The 26,002-nt window shown below is 41.9% G+C and overlaps 2 protein-coding genes across 2 annotated transcripts; one reads left to right on the forward strand and one right to left on the reverse strand.

The window, feature by feature from the left end:
* Nucleotides 1-7,044: 7,044 nt before the first annotated feature.
* Nucleotides 7,045-14,058, forward strand: LOC124147548. The gene is made up of 4 exons (XM_046518180.2): nt 7,045-7,355; nt 10,816-10,915; nt 11,830-11,990; nt 13,350-14,058. The coding sequence occupies exons 1-4, from the start codon at nt 7,307-7,309 to the stop codon at nt 13,574-13,576; spliced, it is 537 nt and encodes a 178-aa protein (XP_046374136.2). The 5' UTR covers nt 7,045-7,306; the 3' UTR covers nt 13,577-14,058.
* A 2,825-nt stretch (nt 14,059-16,883) lies between these two features.
* On the reverse strand, nt 16,884-25,267 carry LOC124147547 (protein shisa-5-like). The gene is made up of 4 exons (XM_046518178.2): nt 24,969-25,267; nt 22,354-22,465; nt 20,999-21,144; nt 16,884-19,679 (listed from the first exon to the last, which is right to left on the reverse strand). The coding sequence occupies exons 1-4, from the start codon at nt 25,015-25,017 to the stop codon at nt 19,399-19,401; spliced, it is 588 nt and encodes a 195-aa protein (XP_046374134.2). The 5' UTR covers nt 25,018-25,267; the 3' UTR covers nt 16,884-19,398.
* Nucleotides 25,268-26,002: the final 735 nt, after the last annotated feature.

Here is a 26,002-nt window from a genome sequence, read left to right on the forward strand (position 1 = left end):
TAGTCGTTTTTTATGGCAAGCATACGGTTGCTGAACCCGGATATTCACGGGTCTCAGGGTACTTGTTACTGATCAAGTTTATAAAGTAGACAGACAAAGATGTGTTTGACTGACTTCAGTCCAATTTGCTAGTCCAGCCAAATTGCCGAGTATAGTCCTTTGAGCGGATTGTAGACTATCAGTTAGTCTCTGAAACGAACATACTTCACCGTTGTGTATATTATCAGGATAAGATATAATAAAACGGAGCCCAGAGTCTATGTTCGTGTTCGGAAACTGTAAGAACCTAGACTTGCCAATTATTATATATTTTCATGGGCTGTATTGGAAACAGTGTGTTGTTTGAGGGTCTGAATGACAGACCAAGCGTATTGCAAAAGATGACGATTAAGAAGATCAGCAATTAAGCTAACGAAAATGTGAACGCTTAATTTGAGTAATTACAAATCCTACCAAACTATACACACATGTACACTGATATGCTGACAGGTCGATCAGCATGATCGTTAAAAAACATCTACTCGTTTCATATGACAAGCATGGTATTCTAATAATGCAGCGCCTGGAGCATACACAGCGCATGGATGGAGTCATGTGCTTCACGAGAGGACAATATAACAGTATCTGCTCTTTCCTGAAATTACATGGGACCTAAACGTGCAAAATAGACTGAGAGAAAGCACTGTCCAGGTGACTTTGTTAACAAATAATAATGTTACACACATGTGTAGGTTTGTGGATACCACATGTATATAGAAATATTCCGTAGACATACCACACGCAGTGTTGATAAGGATTCATGATGCAGCGAGGTCTATGGATCATCAGTATGTATCAGGATTGAGACACAATCACCTGCATATGACTTTGAAAGCAAACACGAGAAACTATTTTATGTGTGTTATCTGTTTATTCATATCTAATTAGTCCCCTATGCATAGGACAAATATATAACGTTTAAATAGCGTAGATCACATTTAGATGTGTGAGTGAGGTGAGGTGAGGTGAGGTGAGGTGAGGTGAGGTGAGTGAGTGAGTGAGTGAGTGAGTGAGGTGAGGTGAGGTGAGGTGAGGTGAGTGAGGTGAGTGAGGTGAGGTGAGTGTGTGAGTGAGTGAGTGAGTGAGTGAGTGAGTGAGTGAGTGAGTGAGCGAGGTGAGTTGAGTTGAGTTGAGTTGAGTTGAGTTGAGTTGAGTTGAGGTGAGGTGAGGTGAGGTAAGTGAGTGAGTGAGTGAGTGAGTGAGTGAGTGAGTGAGTGAGTGGAGTTGGATTAACACTGCTTTGATTAGTATTTCAACTGAGTCGAGCTGGGCTGGGAGGAAAGCCCTAAGTGACACAGGTCGTTGGTGTATATCTGGGATATACAGTGATGATAAAGACAAAGACCATCACTAGGGTGAACCTGGAATTCGAACCTACGATCAGCGGCACCTGACCATAAACCGCTGGACCACCCGAGCCCCTACAATGATGTAACTATGATTGATTTTAGATCTTCCTTGTGACATGACATGTCATGGTATGACAATAATACAGTGTTTTGGATCAGGTAAGTATTTTCGTTTTGAACAAGACATCGTGTAAGATACTGTCAACGTTTGGGTGTTCTCAAGGCCTGGCATCAGGAAGAAGGCACGGGAGAGAGAGACGCTGTCTGTGCAGGGGGTGGACCTGGCGCTGGTTGAGGGGATGACTCCGTCGTCGGGAGGTAGGCTGTTTCAACCATCACTGCAGCGTATGATGGGGGAGGCTGTGATATACCTGCCGTCGGGAGGTAGGCTGTTTCAACCATCACTGCAGCGTATGATGGGGGAGGCTGTGATATACCTGCCGTCGGGGGTAGGCTGTTTCAGCCATCACTGCAGCGTATGATGGGGGAGGCTGTGGCATACCTGTCGTCGGGGGTAGGCTGTTTCAGCCATCACTACAGCGTATGATGGGGAAGGCTGTGCCATACCTGTCGTCGGGGGGTAGTAAGCAGGGGGTGGGGCAGGGTAGGCGTGGCTTCTGTTGAGTGCAGGTGTAGTTGGTATCGTGCCTAGGTGAAGACAATACAGAAGAAGGAATTTCCTGGCAGCCATTACTTCTGTTCGTTGTTTTATACTGAACTAAGCAATATTCCAGCTATGGGGTATGTAAATATTCAAGTCTTGACTGAACGGTCTGGTGATTTACATCATAAGAAACAATCCACGCAGTCGGGATACATGACACACAATCACGCATTCACCGAACCAGATTACTCAAACCTTGTCGCCTCTTATGACCAGCATTGGCTCGTGGGTATCAATTCATACCAGGGCCCACTTGCACAAAGCGATATTAGCGCTAAGATTATCTTAACTCCCATACTTTAACATAGGCTTACGATAGTCTTAGCGCTAAGATCGTTTCGTGCAAGTGGGCCCTGGACTTCCAGCGGGACAAACATTTCACGAACCCGACTAAATCGTTACCGTACACATACGAAACTTTGCTCTAATTACAGCATGTCATACACGGCCGTCAGAGTTGGCGACAATGATGTGTTCACTCGTGGCTGCTGAAACTATCAACTTTAAAGAAACATATGCTATATGTTATCTCTAAAATGGGGTGTTACCTGTGGATATGACAGCAAGTCCGTTGCACGCGGCGTTATCGTTGTTACGTTGTTGCTTTGGTCTCGCCGACAGCAGCAGAAGAAGATTAGTACCACCAGGACGATCAGCCAAACAGTATCACTCCCGCGTCCAGTAAACAGCTGTGTCGACGTGCTGCTGTTGCCACTGTGATAGTCGACAGTCGAGTGAGTGAATTGTGCATCTTACATACGATATGGTACAGGATCATACTTAAGCTATGTATGTATGTATGTATGTATGTATGTATGTATGTATGTGCGTAAGTGCGTGCGTGCGTGCGTGCGTGCGAGCGTGCGTGCGTGGGTGGGTGGTTGGGTGGGTGCGTGCGTGCGTGCGGGTGGGTAGGTGGGTGTGGGTGTGTGTGTGTGGTGTGGGTGTGGGTGTGGGTGTGGATGGGTGGATGGGTGGATGGATGTAAAATGTGCTGCAGTATATGGACACATGTCATTTACGACACGGTGCAGTATATGGAAACCTGTCATGGACAACATGGTGCAGTATATGGACACCGGCCATGTACAACATGGTGCAGTGTATGGACACCTGTCTTGTACACCATGGCGCAGTATATGGACACCTGTCATGTACAACATGGTGCAGTATATGGACACCTGTCGTGGACAACATGGTGCAGTATATGGACACCTGTCGTGTACAACATGGTGCAGTATATGGACACCGGCCATGTACAACATGGTGCAGTATATGGACACCGGCCATGTACAACACGGTGCAGTATATGGACACCTGTCGTGTACAACATGGCGCAGTATATGGACACCTGTCTTGTACAACATGGTGCAGTATAAGGACACCTGTCGTGTACAATATGGTGCAGTATATGGACACCTGCCATGGACAACATGGTGCAGTATATGGACACCTGTCTTGTACAACATGGTGCAGTATATGGACACCTGTCATTTACATCATGGTGCAGTATATGGACACCTGCCATGTACAACATGGTGCAGTATATGGACACCTGCCATGTACAACATGGTGCAGTATATGGACACCGGTCATGTACAACATGGCGCAGTATATGGACACCTGTCATGTACAACATGGTGCAGTATATGGACACCTGTCATGTACAACATGGTGCAGTATATGGACACCTGTCGTGTACAACATGGTGCAGTATATGGATACCTGTCATGTACAACATGGTGCAGTATATGGACACCGGCCATGTACAACATGGTGCAGTATATGGACACCTGTCGTGTATAAATTTGTCGCTTATAATTATTTTAAATTTGTGCCATACAACAACTTCTTGAACACGGCAACACTTGTTTATTGTAAGGCGTACAACCCGTTACAGAAGTATGTAGAAAGAACTGCAAAGTCATTGAGAACATAGGCACGAAGACCTACCTTCCGCTTCCACAGCAGTATCTGGTGTTGGTTCTTCCACAGCATCTGTCGGGAACAGTACGCTGTCCTGTAGCCCCAATAATAACACAATCGGGAAGCAAACGCTACACAAAAAGAGACACCGTTAATTGTTCGTGGGGTGCTTTACCTAACACAATTTTGGTTTGAGGATGTCTGCTGGTATGTATTTGTGTTCACTGAGTAAATCGAACTATCGTTTATCGAGTCCTTTAGGAACACATTTCAAGTCAATCTGTCGCCAATATGAACGGTTGCAGGCAAGGATCGTAGACTCAACGTGAAGTCGTGTATGGCTTAAAACATCTTCTGCACAATGTGTGAAAAACCAGAAACGTATAATTAGGGCATAAATATCTTCCTTAAAACCTTGGCTTGCCATCCACTTGGTCGATCAAGCATCTGACGTTAAGGCAAAGTTAACCTCACACGAACAGTCCTTTCCTAAAAAACATCCCCACAGCTGATGGTCGAATATTCAGTAAAATATAGTTTTTAATAGCGTTAGAAATATACGCGTTTCTCACACATGCTCATACGGATCGTTTCAGAACAGTCTAATCAATATAAAACCACAACGTCTTAATGAAATGTTTAATGTCTACATGCATGACATGTGATGGTAATGAGAGGTATTTTATTTTGTTCTCAAGACTGGATGCGCTCACCATTGGGGTTGAAAGGAAGTCACAGTTCACAAAGCGAACATTAAACAATCGTTGGCAATGAAATACCCTCTAAATGTTAAATGTTGCACTTTTCAGGAATATCAGTTATGATTGGGGTTTCACATGCTTATTTAAACACCCTCATGGAAAAGAATGTCTGTTCTAAAACCTTCAGGTGCACATGGACAAAATCGGATCCATTAGAAATGCAGCATTTTGGGAATGCTCTTTTTCAAAGTTTCGATTCAGTAACTAACAGATACGGGGTAAAAGAAAACAGACGTAAACTGAAGTTAGGTTTGATCAGGTTTAACTCCAGCCCAGACAGGTTGGACACAGGATCAAGACTTATTACACATTGAAACTGTTGCGAACCTGTTGCCTTTGGTAATTATCCTTGACATGACCTTACAGAAGTATCAAATGAAACATACACTGTACATATATAAGACGAACACTAAACCAATGAAAACATTTCTGTAAAATAATTATAATTGTTTTTCTTCGAAAGAACCTTTCATCTTCCGTTGTTTTCATGTGGAATAAAACAAACTTGTCTTGGTTAGTTAAAGATTTGCCTCGGCTTTTAGTAGAAAACACATACCTAAAAATATAAATAATTTTATTCCACAATCATGGCGCAGGACAATACATATATGTACTTCCTATGTAGAATGCGGCATTTAGCGATGGGTGTGTCATACTTAATGTCCTTGCCTACATGTATGTAGTTGACAATGCATGGAATGTTCTGTTTGTTTCGTATATTTGTTTATTTTTGTTTTAATGCCATTGGAATGCAATCGAGTTCTTATTACTTCGCACAGATTTCTCTTACATTTAGCTGGCCCTTATGACCACTTTGATACGCATTATCTCACTGTCGTGACTTAGACACAATCAAGATAAATCGACCTCATCTGTTGGTTGTCAGTGGAATATAAGTCCATATACACTATACACCAGATTAACCAAAATGTTCTTTTGTAATGTTACCAACCGTTCAGACGTATGCTAAAGAAAAAACACATACTAACTCTGCCTCGGTGACCTCAGAATTCCAGACCATGTAGATGTCAACTGCTCACTTGTCGTTTTTACGATGACACAAAATCACCCATTTATTCTTGATACCTGAGATTAACACAATGTTCCCGTCACTGACCAATACGACATCGTTTTGTTAACACCCAGCCAGGTTGTTACCATTACAGCTGCTACTGCTGCTTCAAGACAGGGCCGTTCTCATCTATATATGACCGCGACATATCCAATGTGACTTTTACTAATCAATCACTTCTGAAAACACCATATTTTCACTCCAAAAAACAGCTTCTGTTTCCTCCTTGTTATAAGCTTGTTCGTGAGTCCAGTGGTTAAAGAGTCGGCTCGCCACGCGAAATATTCGAGTTCTATCCCCGCATGGGTTCAATTTGTGAATCTTATTCTCCGGCTGTTATATGGCTGTTATATTACTTTTACTCCTAATGCCATTGAGTCACTTGGTTACATTTATGTTTTCCATATTTGTTTTCCATATTTCATATTTGTCTTTATGTCTTCCCTTATTGTAAAGAGAATTTCAGTTACAAAACATGTACAGTCCTCCGTCGATTTCAGTAACCAATGGCAATTTTGGCCACAATATGTTGATTATTATTTATTAATAAATATATGTTTTAAAGTTTTGTTCTTGGCATTTGTGTACATGAACTGTCGACGGGTGTAATTGCATGCATGCATGTTTGACAGGAGTCCATGGTGGATTTCATCAAGTAAAGAAGGCAACACATGAAGCGTGTTTTATTGTCTGTGGGTCCTGGTGATGTGAGGCGGGCAGTGATTAAAATGTAATAATTAATTCATTATGGTTATTAATTGAGACTGGAGGCATTATATAGTTAATAAATATATGTTTTAAAGTGTTGTTCTAGGCATTTGTGTACATTAACTGTCGACGGGTGTAAATGCATGCATGCATGTTTGACAGGAGTGCATGGTGGATTTCATCAAGTAAAGAAGGCAACACATGAAGCGTATTCTATTGGCTGTAGGTACTGGGTGACAACAATATCTAATCATTACTTCATTAGGGGTATACGCGCGACCGACTATATGATCCATGTGAAGCTGGAAGAGCTATCAGCCTTACGCTGAAGAATGTCCTGACACTTGTACTTGTAACATATTTATGTTGTCCGGAAGAAATGACTTCGTATATTTACCATTGATGCACAATGCACACCGGAAGGCAGACAATTTATACTCATGATTCAAGTCGCCATTTCCCATAAATATCCGACTACATCCCCCTGGACATCCGTTCGCTATTACATTTTATTTGTTACAGCTAGTTCATGGTGACAAGGATGTATAAAGACTGTTAATCACACACTTGGTCTCTGGACATCTGGGACAAGAAGTCATATCGCTCACATAGTTAGTTAGTAATTCACATACTGAGTAACCAGCAGAGTTAATATACAGTGTTATTGAACGTACAGAACACGTAGATACCAACGAGGACTTCGTCCAGCCAGGAATCGTTTGGCTACAAGGAATAAAGGTTGACGTCACTGTCTGTTTGGTGAAGTGTAGTGAGGTGTGTGTTCACGATGTACTTTCTGAAACGTGGATGGATACTTCTCACTCTGACTGCTGTTTGTGAGTATATACATGCTCTATGAGTTTTTGGCCTTCGGGGAGAACTTACTGCGCTGGAAAACCACTAATATCACTATCACCAGCCAACCACCCCACCATCCCGATTGCATGGATCGATGCTCATGATATCAATCACTGGACTGTCTGGTCCAGACTCGATTATTTACAGACCGCCGTCATATAGCTGCGGCGTTAAACAACAAACCAACCAACCAACCAACCACCCCACCACCTCAAAACCGAACCACACCACACATGCCCTATATATTGATGCATTTTGAAATACATTACTGAAACATTAAATGTTGAAACAACGTGTCCTGGGATTTTTTCGGGTAATATTGTAGTTTTACAAGCTTTATGGTTGTAGTATGTGCACGTGTACCCCAAACGCGGCTCTTACACGATAAGGTAGTGTGAGTGATCAGTTGGGTTTAACGCCGCTTGTAACGTTGTTCCGGTTATAGCACGACGTTTCAGCGTGATGTGGGAGGAACGCCCGAAGTGATGCGGGTTTTAGACGTTTAACAATTAGGTAAAACCCACGAATACGACTATGTTGCGAACAAACCTGGAAACATGATTGGGAATTCGAACTCACAATCTGTGTTTCCCCGAACACCTAAGGGACACAACTCTGCACAGTTAATTCCGGCGCCATATGCGACTGGGTCACCCGTGCCCCCATTTAGAGTCTCGTTGTGTGTTTATGAGCGTAATGACACCGATGGTCTTGTTTTAAAGCTGTTTTAGTGTCACGATTAATTATATTTCAAGCGATGATGGAAATCCTTGGTTAATGTACACTACATGACATCTGCACATAGGGCATTTAGACACTGTTAAGTATGTCTGCTGGCATGTATTTGCGTTCACTGCGCAACTCGAATGTCGTGTGTTAGGCTATCGACAAAATTACGTCGCAGGGGAGAATAATGGAATAAAAGTCAAATCGTCAAACAAATAAATTGAACTGATTTACTTACGACAGGTCACGTATTCTGAACGGCAAACGTGAATGGGAGTAGCGCCGCTACGTGCTTACACTATGACGTCACTGCGACATATATAAATCTCGTTTCGTAACGTCATGGCACTGTATGACATCATCAATGCAACGTCGCTGCACGTTAGAAATTGTAGGAAATACGTAACTGAGCACGTTTGTATCCACTTGCTACAAAATGAGCACACTAACATAAAGAAACATGTTTTTTATAGCTGAACATTTTATCCCTAACATATTTGATTTTTAAAATTTTTTTTAAATAATGAAGTTTTTTTAAACACATGCTATTAATTATACGTTAATGTTAAACTGAAAACCCGGTGAATGGTTTCCTTACGAGGTGAGGTGAGGTGAAATGGGGTTTAACGTCGCGTCCAAGATTATTGCACTTATATAGCGACGTGCATGCACGTGTGTGTGTGTGTGTGTGTGTGTGTGTGTGTGTGTGTGTGTGTGTGTGTGTGTGTGTGTGTGTGTGTGTGTGTGTGTGTGCGGCTGCTTGTACTAATCCGGACTGATGCCGATTTATAGTGCTAGCTCACTGAGATACCATGCAGTTTAACATGAATACCCCACTCAGACACAGTATACCGACTCCGAGCCGACCAGTCCTTGTTTTAGCCTCTTAAAGCCGAGCGCCAGACAGGTTAAACAACAAGTACCATCTTTTAACGTCTTTTGGTATGACGCGGCCAGGGATCGAACCCTGGACCTTCCGCTATCCGTGCGGACGCTCTACCACTAGACCACGGAGGTGGTCCGGTTTCCCTACGAGTCTCTATAGGAAAGTGTGAGTGTGGCAGCAGTACTTACACTTTGCACCGAGCACAACAAATGCAGAGTCGCCTTCATATTTCAATTGGATTTGAAAACGTCCTCCTCTCAGAAACAGTTAAACACTCTGAATTCAGACAAGCGGACATCCGTAATAATGATGACGTGAACCCATAACAGGAACATATTCACACATGCACGGATTATTTCGAAATAATTGTCATTTAAATTGAGATTTAAATTTAGTCACATTCCCTGACGTGGGATGTACACACGGAGATGAATTGCGCAATTGACTTTCGCTCACTTTAACAGCGGAAACTCCGATATGAAACGTCAATGAAATATCAAAATTCAAATTTAAACGAGTGCATTGTACATGTATTGTGAACATTATTTATGGTACCAAATATAAGCGTTTGCTTTAACCGGATGCTGTTATAGCTTATGATCCAACGTATGACAACAGCATACTCTGTCAATGACCTGTGTCACTTGGGGCTATAATAATATATACCCTGATATAATTGAAATACTGTTTGAAGCGGCATGACACTATATAGAGTGTCTACCCTGTTTAACTAACACTCTTCAACATTCGACCACCTCCTTGCCCTAGAGCATAGAGTTGTCTACCCGGTGAGCGGAAGGTCGGAGGTTCGATCCCCGGCCGCGTCATACCCAAAGACGTTAAAAGATGGTTCTTGTTGTTACCCTTCCTGGCGCTCTGCATAAACAGACTAAAACATGAACTGATTGGCTTGGAGTCAGTATACTGTGTCCGGGCGGTGTATTCGTGTTAAACTGTGGCATGGTATCTCAGTGAGCTAGCACTATGAAATCGGCATTAGTCCGGACTAGTACATGTAGCCACACACACACATACACTTGCTTGCACGTCGCTTATATACGTGCAATAATCTTGAAAGCGACGTTAAACCTCATGTCACCTCATCTGTTCAAGGGGGCACGGGTGGCCCAGTCGTCTAAGGCGCCGCGATTCGCTGTGCAGAGTTGCGTCCCTTGGGCACGCCAGAAACCTATGATTGTGGGTTCGAATCCCGGTTCGCCCCGATTATGTTTCTAGGTTTGTCAGCACTATACCCGTGCTCGTGGGTTTCACCGAAGTGGTAAACGTCTGCGACCTGCATCACTTCGGGCTTTCCTCCCACATTAAGCTGACACGCCGCGATACTGTTAAAAGCGGCGTTAAACCCAACTCACTCACTCACTCACTCATCTGTTCTACATTGCTTTAACAAAATGTGCGAAGTTTCTTAATTCAGAAAGATTATCAGTACTTGATCATTTATCAAGTTCGATTACTTTTGATTTGGCTTTATAAAGTATTTTGATGTACATTATGTCTACGAAGATTATCAAAATATGGACACGGTAATATAAAAACGGTATTTATCGGTAACGGTAAATCATTCTTATTAAAATGATTACAAGTTCTGTCTTCGGGTCAATTTTTTCCCATCACCCCTTCTCTATTGCTTTTGTGTGGTTAGTAGGGTTTCTCAATGATACGAATACTAAGAGATGGCAAATAACATTTTAATTTTCTTTTATGTCAAATAATCTATCAAATAAAAACCTGTCGAAAAGTATGTACTGAACTTGTCCATCTGACATACGTCGACAGAATATAAATTTTAACATTCAATTTTTCAGCCTATGCCTTTGACGTGTGTACCGAGGTTGGGGATTTTCATACCAGGACACTGACGTGTGACGATTTATGTTGTGGGTCACTTTCTTCCAGATATTGTTGGTAAGTATGATTGTAAAGATGCATCACTTGTGACGTTAAAGATCATAACAAGCAGACGAAGTCATGATCATTCCTTTCCCAATTTACTCGCATTATTTTATCCGTAGATGTGAAAATACACTCACATACCAAATCAGATGTATGTAGCCTTGATTTAAACATACAGTTCCAAGCACGTGGTCCTATGTACAGCATGTAGGTCACACATGAGGCAAAAGCATTGTTGGTTGCGGAGAGTCACGGGATGGGTGACCGCGTACGGCAGCTTCATTCTTGGGATTCGGCCCTGCCCAACACCGAAGCAGCAAGTGACTGTTCGAAATGTGCCTCTGTTCACCCTGCAGTGAATGGGTACCCGGTAGGATGAGATGTTATGTGACTCTTAACCTTCCAGCCCCTCCCAGGCGGATAGGATTGTATTCTCCCAAGGGAGTTGAGAAAGAAAACCGCTTGCACACTGATCCCTTGATCGGTGTAATAATGGTGAAAGGCTTTGACAAAGTCCGTGTGTGGGGAGGCAATATATCGCAATATAAATAGCTATCATTAAAGTTCCTTGGTTACCAGCGTGATATATATATCAAAATGTACCACAATGTACGAAACGTTGATACATCAGATACATTTGAGATACATCAGATACATTTTGAATCCTGACTAGCGTAAAATGGTTGCCAATATTTTCACAATATCAGAGTGATAACATATTATTGCATTTATCCCTCATGGGGTTCTCCACACATTTCTGCTTTCATAAAAGGCGACATAATTGGATCGGATGGTCGGACTCAGTGATAATCATGACTCTGATAATCGAGACTGAATATCCTCTGGCGTTATGTTCATCATACTATCAATCACTGGTTTGTCTCGCCCAGCTTCGGTATAGCTGTACTAATTCGTGTTTCTTCTAGCTCAAAGAGACGTCTGTCAGCAAAGAGTATTGGGGTCGTCGTGACTTGTGTTGTGTTCGGGATCGCCTTAATTATCGGAGCACTCTACTGCTGTTGGTTATATCAAGGCCCCCGGGGTCGCGCCGTGACCACCAACCAACAACTAGCCGTCGTACAGACAGGTACTACACATACTCCATCAATATGTATAATCCATCAATATGTCGTACATGTGTTGATGAAATGACACATAACAGCTACAGTCGTTATTTTTATTTGACGAAACAAATGGGTACTTCCTACCTGGTTTCATGCCTGATTTCCAGTGGTCCATTCATATACTATTCACAGCTATTTGGCCCTTTACGCCAAATGGAACTTGTTTCGGCTGATAATCAAGACTGGTTATTCCCTTACTTTGACAATGTATATTTCTATGGTGTGAATGTGTTGATTCACAACGTATGTTGTGCTTTGATAACATTTTTGCATTTTTCGTTGTGGTTTTCTTTCTGAAAGGCTCTGAGGATGTCAACGTCTTCACATGTAATTTTGTTTTGTTTTCGTTATTTGGGGAAAGTAGTTCTCAGACTTTAAGGAATTAAATTTTTAATCATTATTAGGTACCAAATGCAGGTATGTCATATCAAAAAGACGCAATCATTAATCGTATTATTCAGTTGTTTTTCTCAATAGAACGTTTCTCCATAAACAGTAAATTGAAGTGGAAGTGTGTGCTTCAATCTCATTGGTTCAAACTCTTCTGTCAGTGCGTATGAATCCATTTCTTGCAAAGTATAATGTCCCAAATCTGAAATCCATCCTTGAGTCTGGAGACATAAATTGATATGCACTACTTTGGAGTTGCAGTTGAATATACAATGTAGGCATATTCCCTTTTATATATATCATCTCTGGAAATGAAAGTAACAGTGACACTATACACTGTGACCAGTGACCACACATTTGAGGAAGATGGTTCAGAAAAGATCAACAATAGTAGTTGTAGCTATCTACAGATATCTGGAAAATATTTTCATACTACTGGGTCGTAAAACTGAACTCACTCACCCTCTCATATGAACGTTGTGGTTTCATATAACTTTCATGATATAATAATAGTTTTGACATGCACGAATATCTGGACTCTGTTTTTTTTTTATTTAATGCTTATATACCTGAAGAAATCACTTTCCAGAAGATGCCAATTTCGTCATCATTTTAATCAAAACTTGTATGACAATGTAACTACTTTACTGCTCGATAGTACTTGAAAGAAAATATATATCTTAATGTTGCTATGTGGTGCTATGCTTGCTTTTAATATTCCCATATATACGAACAAGCAGGCTTGTACTTGTACAGGGGGTATTATTAAAATATGACATGCTTCTTATCATTACGAATTTGACTGCTCTGTTGTTTTACTATATGCCTATAAGGCTGATGCAGAATAACTGATTGCCGTTGACAATGTGAAGTAATACCCTTACTAGCCTCGCTATAAGTAGACTCAAATGTATCCTTGATCCTTTATCCAGGTACAAACCCCACCGGTGCTGCATATAATGCAGGATACATCTACCCATCTCAGCTTGCTCCAGGTACGTACTGCCCCCAACCTGCAGGGACGGAACAACCCCCACCACTCTACTTCCACAGACCAGGGCCAGTCTATGATCCAACAACAGGAGAAGCATTTTCTCCGTTTACACTCTCTGAAAACAACTCTGACACCAAAGCCTTGACAACCAGTGGGCAGGTTTAAGACAGCCTGCGGTGGTAGAGAATCGCGTAGCTGATAGACAATAGAGTTTACTACAATATCTGTTGCATGAATAGGGGTAAGGAAGCCCGGAGGGCAATCTTCTATGCATGATCTACTTATAAGCAGCAGAATCCCTGCACCTGTTCACAGAAGATTAAAACCAAAATTTACATACCTTTTTCAGTTTCAACAAATTCAGTAAATGCGATATCGTGTGACTTGATTTCTGGTCTTTCGCTTGATTGTCATCTTCTGAGTTAATTGTGTATGTTACATAGGACCAGTCGTTGTATCATACCTACGAATGATTCACACCACGTTTTACGTGATGCGTCAAAACAACCGCACGTAAACATAACGTACGTGTGTGCGTGCGTGCGTGCGTGTGTGAGAGAGAGATAAGTACTTTCGTCGTGCGTCACTTCTTATTGTAACGCAGTTGTGTATCATTATTTCTTTTGTATAAGTATTTGATGTTTTAAGATCATGTTTTTGCATTTGTTTCGGTCTGTTTTGTCGGCTTTAACCACTAGGCTACCCCGCCGCCCTCAAACACAAAAGTAATATGGGCAAGAGGACGATTTTCTTTAACTTCGAGAGAAATTCTAAGTGTGAGCAAGTTCGTGACGCAAGAGTCACAATCGGGAAGCATACGCTACACAAAAAGGGACACCGTTAATTGTTCGTGGCGTGCGTTTACCTTCCATCTCACAATGAACACAGTGTTAGTTGAGGATGTCTGCTGGTATGTATTTGTGTTCACTGAGTAAGTAAATCGAACTATCGTTTATCGAGTCCTTTAGGAACACATTTCAAGTCAGTCTGTCGCCAATATGAACGGTTGCAGGCAAGGATCGTAGACTCAAAGTGAAGTCGTGTATTGCTTAAAGCTGCCCACATAACGCACTTGGAACCATACGCTACACAAAGAAACACAGTTGGTACGATCAGTCAAGCTCATCTCTGACGACGATGTCAATAATTGTCCTCTGTACGTAAGGTCTGTAAGCCCTAATTCCTAGAGCCCTAAGTCGCCCAGCCACTATATGTCGAATAACAATATGCCCAAGGACATTCGTGACGTCACTGTCGAGAATCGATCAGGGAGATGCAAAGTACCGGCCCCTTTGGGCGTAGTTACCCTGGGTCTGCCTGTTCTTGGCCTGATGTCTGCCCGGTGTGTCTGTAACGTTGCATCAGGTTACTTACAGCAACACGGGAGCAACCAAGAGGTCTAGCAATGTGGGCACGGGTGGCTCCCACCTGTATCATACATACCCAGGGTCAGCTCGCGTTGTTCGGGGGTCAGACGTAGCATTCTGTGGGGGTTATTTATCAGTGTCATCGTCTGATATGCAGTCCGTATCATTTATATACCCTCAGAGGTTAAAGCGTTCGCTCGCCACACCTAAGACCCGGGTTCGATTCCCCACATGGGTACAATGTGTGAAGCCCATTTGTGGTGTCCCCCAACCGTGATATTGCTGGAATATTGCTAAAAGCGGCCTAAAACCTCACTCACTCACTCACTCACTCACTCACTCACTCACTCACTCACTCACTACAATTGGAACGTTAGATTATATTATCTGGTTTTAAAACTTTAAATCTCAGAAAAAAATAAATACTCTGAATAGAGATCAACGGACATCCCCAAGAAGGTTTTCCAAGACAACATGCATTTAGGATAGCAGGTACTGATGTTGCTTCAAGGAATGAGGATGTGGTCCATTCGTCTAAGGCGCCGCGATTCGCTGTGCAGAGTTGCGTCCCTTGGGCACGCCAGAAATATATGATTGTGGGTTCGAATCCCGGTTCGCCCAAATTATGTTTCTAGTTTGTCAGCACCATACCCGTGTTTGTGGTGAACGTCGACGACCTGCATCCCTTCGTCCTTCCTTCCACATGTACATTAAGCTAACACGCCCTGATATAATTGTAATAATCATAAAAGCGGCGTTAAACCCACTCACTGTTTTGTGGGAGCAGCTCTGTGTGTGCTGTGCTCACTGAAGAGCAGGAGAGCGTGACGACAATGTACACCAACCACTTCCTGGTCTATGTTATAAGGGCATGTTATTCAAGTTCTATTTTAGTCTGAATACAAATCATGAAAGAAATCCTTGTCGAATTGTGGCCATGCATACATGCCCTCGATATGATGGCATTACGAAATAGTGTAAGCTAGAAACATCTACAAGCATTTTTTTCTGCAGATATATCAAATGATGGGATTTCGTGATCGGTGCACATAACGCTCCCGAATATAGCCCCGGCTGTACAAACACAGCATACACATATATACCGCGATAAAGGTATCAGGTCCCCAGCTATGTCACATCGTCATGGAAACAATCGAGTCTGGGTCAGACAAACCGGTGACTGAAAGCATCAGCAGCCATTCCTTTCAGCGGAGCACAGATGCAGACTATCAGTCCAGTCGCACATTGAGAATATCAGGTCAGGTGAGGTGAAATGGGGTTTACCGTCGCGTCCAAGATAATTGCACTTACATAGCGACGTGCATGTGCGTGTGTGTTTGTGTGGCTGCTTGTACTAGTCCGGACTGATGCGGATTTATAGTTCTAGCTCACTGAGATACCATGCCGCAGTTTAACATGAATACCCCACTCAGACACAGTATACTGACTCCGAGCCGACCAGTCCTTGTTTTAGCCCCTTAATGACGAGCGCCGGACACGGTAACAACAAGTACCATCTTTTAACGTCTTTTAGTATGACGCGGCCGGGGATCGAACCCCGGACCTTCCGCTCTCCGGGCGGACGCTCTACCACTAGACCACGGAGGCGGTCTTCAGAATATCATCTACCAGCGCATACGATGTAAATCTGCGTCCTTATATTGCAATGATATACTGCTCTACTGTATGGTGTGCGGAGTTGTGTCCTTAAGTTGTAGTGTGGTACCTTTATTAATGAACGGAGTTCTCTCACTCAGTGTCAAACACAAAGAGGACCTGAACCCGTCGTTCTGAACCCATATGAACCATGTTCGACGCTACGACTAACTTCTTCCTCAGTATGTCGCTAAGGCGCCATAATCCGTCTTGCATAGTTGCGCCCTTGGCCGATTCAGGATCTGCTGATCGCGGGTTCGAATCCACGAGTCGAGTAGAATATGACCATCGCTTTGCTTCAGCCATGCATGGCTCGTTGGTGTTACCAAATTGGTAAGCTTCATGACCTGCACCATTTCAGCTGACTGGCCGTGAAATTACAAATATATACTGTTCAAAGCCGTATTTGACCCATCTGAATCCCACCCAATATCACGATAAAACACACATTCAACTTACGAATACTTTTTTATTGTACAAATAGCCTGGGAGGATTGTATCAAATTTAAACTCACAGACAGATGTGAATCTTATACATGTATTGATAACCTTAACTTTAATTATTGTGATGATGATATGGACAATATGGCTTAAAAATAAGACGAATCGTATAATTGTGTAATCAAAAGGCCATTTGTTTACCCGGCCCATTTTGTGTGTATCGGGGCAAAAAGGTCAGATGCATCTACACCTTTCTTTCCTTTTCAAACTGCTGCACAATACCATGTATAACAAAATAGAATCTCACCACAACTGTTGTAAAGAAAATAAATTAAAGGCAGAATAACAATTTGTTAAAATTACATTTCATTAAAAAATATATATCTTAAGAGAGCATATTCCTACATCTGCCAAAATATAACAGAGTACATGTTAGCTTTAATGACAATGAGAGGAGATTTAAGTTAAAGAAACTATCACGATATTGTAAATTAAAACATCACAGATGGACATACTATTTATTATAATGTACATCCTATTCTCACATGCACCTCATGTGGTTGTCATCTTCATGAACATAGAAAGTATGGATATAAACAATATACATATTTACAAATATGAATGATATGTTCAATTGATACTGAATTACTAGCATTGTTTCCGCAGGGCATACATCCGCGAATCTCCAGACATGCTACACTATTCTTGTATGTTTCTCACATTACACGTTATCATTTAACATACCATTGCATAAACACGTGTAAATAACAGGCCAGTGTCACTAGGTCAAACGAACTGAATGTTTAATGAAAAGCGATATAATTACTTCAACATAGGAGATTCGGGTTCTTAGGACAGTGTTCATCAATGGTCAGTCACAAGGTAAAACCTCATGCAAATTTGATCAAGTTTAATTAAGGTCAGGGTGTGTTAAACGTAAACATAGAACTTTCAATCTAAGTGTTGCTTATCCCACCGTTGGGGTTATATTATGGTTATCGTGTTTACCGTCACTGTTTTGTTCTAAAAATGGCTGGTAGTCATAACGCATTGATTTGTATCGTGCACAGAAAGGGAGTTTCCAATTCAGTACTTAATTCACATATGGTCCTCCAGTCTCTGGGTATCGCTCGATGCCTACCTTTACGAAGAAAATATGGGAACTACGAATGTGACATAAGGTATTCAACGATGGCAAAATGACCTGGGTAGCATTTACATGAAATACCAATTCATAATGCAACTAATTTAGGTGATATATTCATTTTAACTATTTATATAAACTAAGTAAATGTAAAATATCTTAAATGTGTTCATTGAAATTCCGGTAAATAGAGGTTCATTAACGTCTTTAATTGCTTCTGACAATCTTCCATGCCGCCTTAAACATTGCATCTTCAAGCCTCTTGTTTCAATATGGCATCACCTCCTACTAACAGACCATGTTTCAGACGCTCTAGAGATGGTGAAAATGACACGGTTCACACAGTTGGCTCGGGTGTACCTTAGTTGTTTGCGTAGTGAGGTCTGGTCTTTGATTGGGATTATCAGAGAGAACAAGTGATCTGGATGGGGATTTCATATCAGGACTAGCACCATTTATAAACCTCTCCTTGCGGAGACTACGTGTCTGTTGTGATCAAATACCATACATACTGTGTGCAACATGTCGTTCCCTAATTTGTTTTGGAACTTTGTCATTTGAACCACGAGTGTCCACATACATGAAGAATTAAAAAAAAAAAACGCCAGAGGGTTATCAATCTCGACAATATGCCGAAACATATTGCATGGCGCGTTAAAGGCAACATGGTAATGAATTTAATTTAACTGATCACTGAAGATCCGTGATGACACAAGGTGTTCGCGAAAAGGGTAAGCATTTCCTGCTCTACCGGAAGTAGACTAATCATTCTTCTTTTCTTGTCGATTATACGATATTATGTGTTTGAATACATGGATGTGCAAGAACTGAATATGTCTGTTTGAATTCCTTATGTGGAAATATTGTGCTTCCAGGTTATATGTTAAATATGTCATTCCGATTAAACACCAGTATTCGAGAACCACAAATTCATGTCCGTAAATATGGACAAGTATATGTACATATAAAATGTTGAAATACTAATCGCAATAGTTGACAACAAATGCAATATTTATTAATTTCTTTAAAAAAACGTCAAAACATGTAACTTTCCAACAGGAAATTAAAACTAGTATTTGATCAATGCACATAGCCGGTGTGAAATACTATAAATGATCAAATTGGTCAGATCTTACTTAATAAATCTCTCAATATTCCTTGCTGTTGATCACCCAGCCAACGAATATAAAATGAGACATCTGGAATGATTCTCAGTAGTCATGCATATTGTCTCCTGAGCATAAAGCTAAAACTGCAGATTTAATACGTATACGTAATTAATACATATATCAAACTGTAAGAGAGTATACGTACCATGGCTCATAGTACTCACTTCATTTAGTTTTAAATCATTATTATCTTCGTTTCCACACCCCGAATTATGCTAAAGGTGTGTATGCGTGCTCGTCTGGAGGGGGAGCCGAAGATTTGGAATCAGGTGGTCCATTTTGTAAGGGAGCGGCCGTTGCTGCCGTTGGGGAATATGGTGGCAGAGGCATCGGTGGATATTGTGGCCCCGCCATCGGGGAACTGGGTTGTCCCGCCATGACGGTGGAATACGATGGGGGTGGCTGTGCCATTGCTGTTGGTTGGGGGTAGTAGATTGGGGGTTGAGCTGGATAGTTGTAGCCTTGGTTGACGGTTGTTGTGTTTACTGTGCCTGAGTGGGAGAAACATTGTGTAAATAGAAGCAGCAGAACCATTTCCATATTCATAAAACATCTCTGCCCTAGCCAGTGTCGATTATAAGCAAACATCTCCAAGACCCACTTGCACAAAGCGATCTTAGCGCTAAAATGATCGTAACTCCCATACATGAACATAGGCTTACGATAGTCTTAGCGCTAAGATCGCTTTGTGCAAGTGGGCCCTGATCTTAAATCAGACAGTTGCAGAGATTATCATACAGATCCATGTACGATGTTTCTCTCATGAGGATATGGTGACAAACATGTGTTCTAGATTATGAGTGAGCGAATTTGATTTTACCCCGCTTTTAGCAATATTCCAGCAATATCACGGCGGGGGACACCAGAAATGTGCTTCACACATTGTACCCATGTCGGGAATCGAACCCGGGTCTTCGGCGTGACGAGCGTCTAGATTATGAAGACCTGTGGTATGGACATGTACATTCTGGGGCGGTCGGGTAGCCTAGTGGTTAAAGCGTTCGTTCGTCACGCCAAAGACCCGGGTTCGATTCCCGACATGGGTACAATGTGAGAAGCCCGATTTTGGTGTCCCCCGTCGTGATATTACTTGGATATTGCTAAAAGCGGCGTAAAACCATATTCACTCACTCACTCATATGTACATTCTGACCCATGAACATCCGGGTATTCAGCAACCCATGCTTGCCGTATTATGCTTGTCGTAAGAGGTGACTAACGGGATCGGGTGGTCAGGCTCGCTGACTTGTTTGATGCATGTCATTGTATCCAAGTTGCGTCAATCGGTACTCACTGGATCGTCTGGTCCAGAATCGAATATTTACAGACCGCCGTCATATAGCTGGAATATTGCTGGGTACATTCTATGTAGCGGGACATACTTAGGTCAGATGCCACACGTGTAACGGGACATTCTTAGGTCAGATGCCACAAGTGTAACGGGACATTCTTACGTCAGGTGCCACACGTGTAACGGGACATTCTCAGGTCAGGTGCCACACGTGTAACGAGACATTCTTACGTCAGATGCCACACGTGTAACGGGACATTCTTACGTCAGGTGCCACACATGTAAAGGGACATTCTTACGTCAGGTGCCACACGTGTAACGGGACATTCTTACGTCAGGTGCCACACGTGTAACGGAACATTCTTACGTCAGGTGCCACAAGTGTAACGGGACATTCTTACGTCAGGTGCCACACGTGTAGCGGGACATTCTTACGTCAGGTGCCACACGTGTAACGGGACATTCTTACGTCAGATGCCACATGTGTAACGGGACATGTCTATAAATAAGCAGTCTCACCTGTTGATATGACAGCAAGTTGGTTGGTGGTCATCAAGCGACCCTGTGTCCGTGATCGCCTACAGCAGCAGATACATGTTACAATCACGGCGATGAGAGCCAGGCTCCCAAACCCGCTCCCCGTGTATACACCTGTACTCGAGTAGCTGCAACGGTGATTGAACTTTGTTTGTTATATTTCACGAGTATATAGTAATAATAATATACACACGCGCTAAAAATCAACCAGATACACACAACACAGACAAACAGAGAGAGACACACACATGCACAACTCAAACACGAACACACATCAACACACACACTGACACACACACACAGATACACACACTGACACACACACATTTTCACATTCACAAACACACGCAAAATCACACACATCACAGACACACTTACACATACAACTACACATTCACAAATACACACACATCCACAAACAGAATCAGAATCAGTTTATTCTCAAAAACCACAAAAGGTGGTACAGAGTATATTACAATAAATAATTATGTATATGTACAAAAAGCAGACAGGATGGCAGTAAATAACAACATACACACACGGCGCACACGTACGCACTCACACACATACACACACGCACACGTACGCACTCACTTACACACACACACACACACACTCACACGCACTCACACACACACACACACATACACACACACTCACCATACATATATACATACACACACTCACACGTACGCACTCACTTACACACACACACACTCACCATACATACATACACACACACACTCACCATACATACACACACACTCACACACATACACACACACTCACCATACATACATACATACATACATACATACATACATACATACATACATACATACATACATACATACATACATACATACATACATACATACACACTCACAAGCACTCACACACACACAAACACATACACACACTCACCATACATACATACATACACACACACTCACCATACATACATACATACATACATACATACATACATACACACACACTCACACGCACTCACACACCATACATACATACATACATACATACATACATACATACATACATACATACATACATACATACACACACACACACACTCACCATACATACACACACACACACTCACCATACATACACACACACTCACACACACACATACACACACACTCACCATACATACATATATACATACACACACACTCACCATACATACACACGCACTCTCTCACATACACACACACTACACACACACACACACACACACACACACACACACACACACACACACACACACACACACACGCACACACGCACGCACACACACACACACAAGGGCTACCCACCTTGTACAGCAGTATCTGTTGTAGGTTGATCCACAACACGAATCTGAGCAGTAGATGCTCTTTATGCTCGAACTGTAGCTACTCCTCTCATAACACACTTCGAAAGCATACGCTGAAGGAAGAAACAATGGGTTGTTAATAATGGACTGATTTTCGAGTGATGCCCTTCAATAACAGGAATTATAGCATGTCTCAGAAGAGGCACGTGTCACAATATAAACACAAGCTATGTAAATGCTGCAACCCATGTTTGATATGTATACATAAGTCCGTTTTTAATTTCAGTATTTTATAATGGTATGAATTAATGTTTATCATTTATTTAAATTATTCGTTTATGTATATGTGCACTAAAGTAAATAACATTGATAAGTGTCAGGCATTAGAAGCTCCATACACTACGACACAAAAGGGTTTTGTTCTGGAAACTGTTTTACACATAACAATATGACTGTAGTCTTTGTAACAGTGGTCCTGTTTCTATATTATTTGTATCGTTTTCTGGACCTTTAAGTTTTCATGTCAACACCAATGGTATTATGAAACAGGAAGCGATATTTACATCAGCCAGTTGGGCCTATTTACCAATCCCTTTCAAGTTGAATGAAATATGTTAACACTCAGTGTCGGGCCTTGTGTGGATCAGCCTTTGTTTCTCCACGCTTCATCAACGCCATGGCCAAGACAGAGAACACTGCTCTCCACTCCTGGCTGGTGATTACGCGTTGTTATGGTGTACACGGTTAACTGAACAACCCAGCTGATGTGTATACGGTGACGCGGGTATCCTAGATCTGCGTGTGACTGGTGAATATACGACGATAACACTGACGATAACACTGATCTCTGCTTAAACAGTCCTCTGCTCTGCTTATACAGTCCTTCCAACCTTTCCCTCACAAATATGACTAATGATAATTTATGGCTACGATAGAAAACATAGTCATGATTTGTCACAGTCAGTATTACTAATAAAAGAGGTTGAACAAATTTTATTCCACTCTACTTAAAAGGGATTCGTAAATATGCTTTACGGTATATAAATACCGCTCCCTGTTAATTCCAGTGTTGACATCAAAACTTTAAGGCCAAGAAACAATACAAATTATATAGTATTATGACCACTCCTCTTGTCAAAAATACGGACTGTGATATATTTAGACTCATTGTACAAGCCTACCACTATTTTCTATAAAAAAACACATGGACAGACATAAGTATGTGGTGGCTGACAACTATAGTTAAATTCCCCTGACCATACTGTTTTCAGATCAAAATTGTGCAGCAGTACATATAGCTTCTTTTGTTAGGATAAGGAGGACAAGTAGTGATGTGAAGTGGAGACTCTAAAGAAAAAACGCACTGTCATGCTGTAATATTTGAAATATGTCATATGTTTTACAACGCTTTTTCTTTATATCTATATTCATATTTCCACGTCCTCAGTAACAACACATTGTTGATTCTTAATATTGATAATTTATAAATAATTATTTTTGCCACATTAATAACATCATCTACGGTCCTACAAATACTATACCACTCCCCCGCCATCCACACAGAAACACCCACCCACTCCATCCCACCCCATTGTGGTCTTGTGGATAGAGCGTGAATGGCAGGTAGTTCGATCCCCAAGTCGCGTCATACTACAAAACGTTGAAAGATGGTACTTGTCACATAGATGATAGGGGAATCTCAGTGTGATAGCATTATAAAACCGGCATATGAATAGACAAGCAAAAGCACACGCACGCACACACACACACACACACACACACACACACAAGCGCACACGCACACGCATACACACACGTCGCTATATGAATGGCATGAGCTTGAACTCGCAATTTAAGACACTACACCATTCCCCCTGCCAAGTATTTCGTGATAATTTGATGCAACTTGGTCTATTGTGTTACATTTCAGAAGTGATGTAGCTGATCGGATGGCCTCTGTGTCATCGTAATCCAAGTGGAAGTTGCTCATAACATTAATCACTGGGTTGTCTGCCCCAGATTCGCTTATTTACAGACCACCGTTATATAGATAGTATATTGCTGAATGCGGCGTTAAACAACAAACAAATCGGGGGGGGGGGGGGGGGGGGGGGTAATGTAAGTGCGAACTCTTGAACTTGGTAATGGTTCAGAACTCATTTGTAGTGACAATGGTATTATTTGAGTGCGGTGTTACTTACAGTATTATTTAGACATGTAGGTGTCTGCTTTGCTTTTTTTAAAACAGCGCCTGGCCAGAAGTATAAAAACTTATAATTATATATATTATAAATTATATAATACTTATATATGACGCGGAACAAGCAAAAGTTACAAATATTTAAAGGTTAGGGGTAAATAAAACTCGTAGCTGGAAAATGGGTTACAGGCGGAAATATTTCCCACATAGATACAAGACCTATGAATTGGTGTCAGCTAAGGGTTAGTTTTGTTAAGCTGATTTCATACAGTGAGTGGCTGCTTGTCGTGGATGTGTTATACAACATTTTCCATAAATGTATATGTGCAGTGACTCAAGAGACCACGACGTGATTCCTTGTATCTAGATTGCCTACATGATTCTAGTTATGATGACTATATACACTGAATACTCACAGGCGGTGATAAAAGGTAGAATAATCCACAAAAACTTCAGGGAAATCATGGTTATCAGCGTCTAGATATCCGACATTCACCCACTTGGGTTGCCTAGATCCCGGATGTAGAGGTACAACCGACCTTCCCGCCTGTGACCTGTGACCCGTGAGGACACAGTGGAGCATAACGCAGCACAATACCTACACCAGGCTTTCAATACACAACCCGGTTCGTCACTGCTTATTTCGAAATCCCTTCTATCCTCAACGCATGACAGGATCTAAGTAACCAGCAGGCCTCGTGTGCGTCACACCTACACTTACATGACATTGCACAATATATGACAGAAGGAATAATGCCTGAGGAGGATTCTTTAAGAAAGACATCCACACCGTCTATGCGATCATATATCATGGCTGTGTAAATACATGTGCCAGGCTGGCATCTACCCAGGTTATATCCGCTCCGTGTTGTAAACACATGACTGGTCCCATTAAACCTGTGTGTCTCGCATACCGCCTGTATGGGGTTCGGGAGAAGTGAAGTGGACATTCAGAGTGCGGTTAGTGAAGTAGTGCGTCGCGTCTTGCAGTATTGCACCAATACTGCCGGAAGGACAAGCATCTCATCCGTGATGAGGAAGTTGATTCATTACTGCGATTGATGAATCATAAACCTGTTGCTGATACGTATAAAGAGGAAATAATTTGACGTGTATTTCTCATTTACTTTGTTTCATTTTTGTTGCCGTGTTGTAAATGCGCTATCGTGTCACTGGATTTACTGGTCTTACAATCACTTGATTGTCTGGTTTGTTTACAAGCCGTCGTCGCATGGTAGCAGTACTTCTTTTCGGCATCGGGCACAATTGTTTCCAGTTGTTGTTGCTATCGGTAGAACAGGACATATGCTTACTCTTTTCGCGAACACCTTGTGTCATCAATGATCTAGCCATATTATTTTACACACACACACACACACACACACACACACACACACACACACACACACACACACACACCACACACACACACACACACCACACACACACA

Source organism: Haliotis rufescens, unplaced genomic scaffold (assembly GCF_023055435.1).
Source record: "Haliotis rufescens isolate VD_foot unplaced genomic scaffold, xgHalRufe1.0.p SCAF_7, whole genome shotgun sequence".
In the NCBI taxonomy this organism is placed as follows: domain Eukaryota; kingdom Metazoa; phylum Mollusca; class Gastropoda; order Lepetellida; family Haliotidae; genus Haliotis; species Haliotis rufescens.

Bases quoted from the DNA above. Each gene is read 5' to 3' on its own strand.
- LOC124147548 (XM_046518180.2), top strand. From the start codon at position 7,307: ATGTACTTTCTGAAACGTGGATGGATACTTCTCACTCTGACTGCTGTT. The intron at 7,356-10,815 runs GTGAGTATATAC...TCAATTTTTCAG, and splicing joins TCTCACTCTGACTGCTGTTT to CCTATGCCTTTGACGTGTGT. The intron at 11,991-13,349 runs GTACTACACATA...TCCTTTATCCAG, and splicing joins ACTAGCCGTCGTACAGACAG to GTACAAACCCCACCGGTGCT.
- LOC124147547 (XM_046518178.2), bottom strand. From the start codon at position 25,017: ATGATTTCCCTGAAGTTTTTGTGGATTATTCTACCTTTTATCACCGCC. The intron at 21,145-22,353 runs GTGGGTAGCCCT...TCACCGTTGCAG, and splicing joins AACAGATACTGCTGTACAAG to CTACTCGAGTACAGGTGTAT. The intron at 19,680-20,998 runs GTGAGACTGCTT...TCTCCCACTCAG, and splicing joins ACTTGCTGTCATATCAACAG to GCACAGTAAACACAACAACC.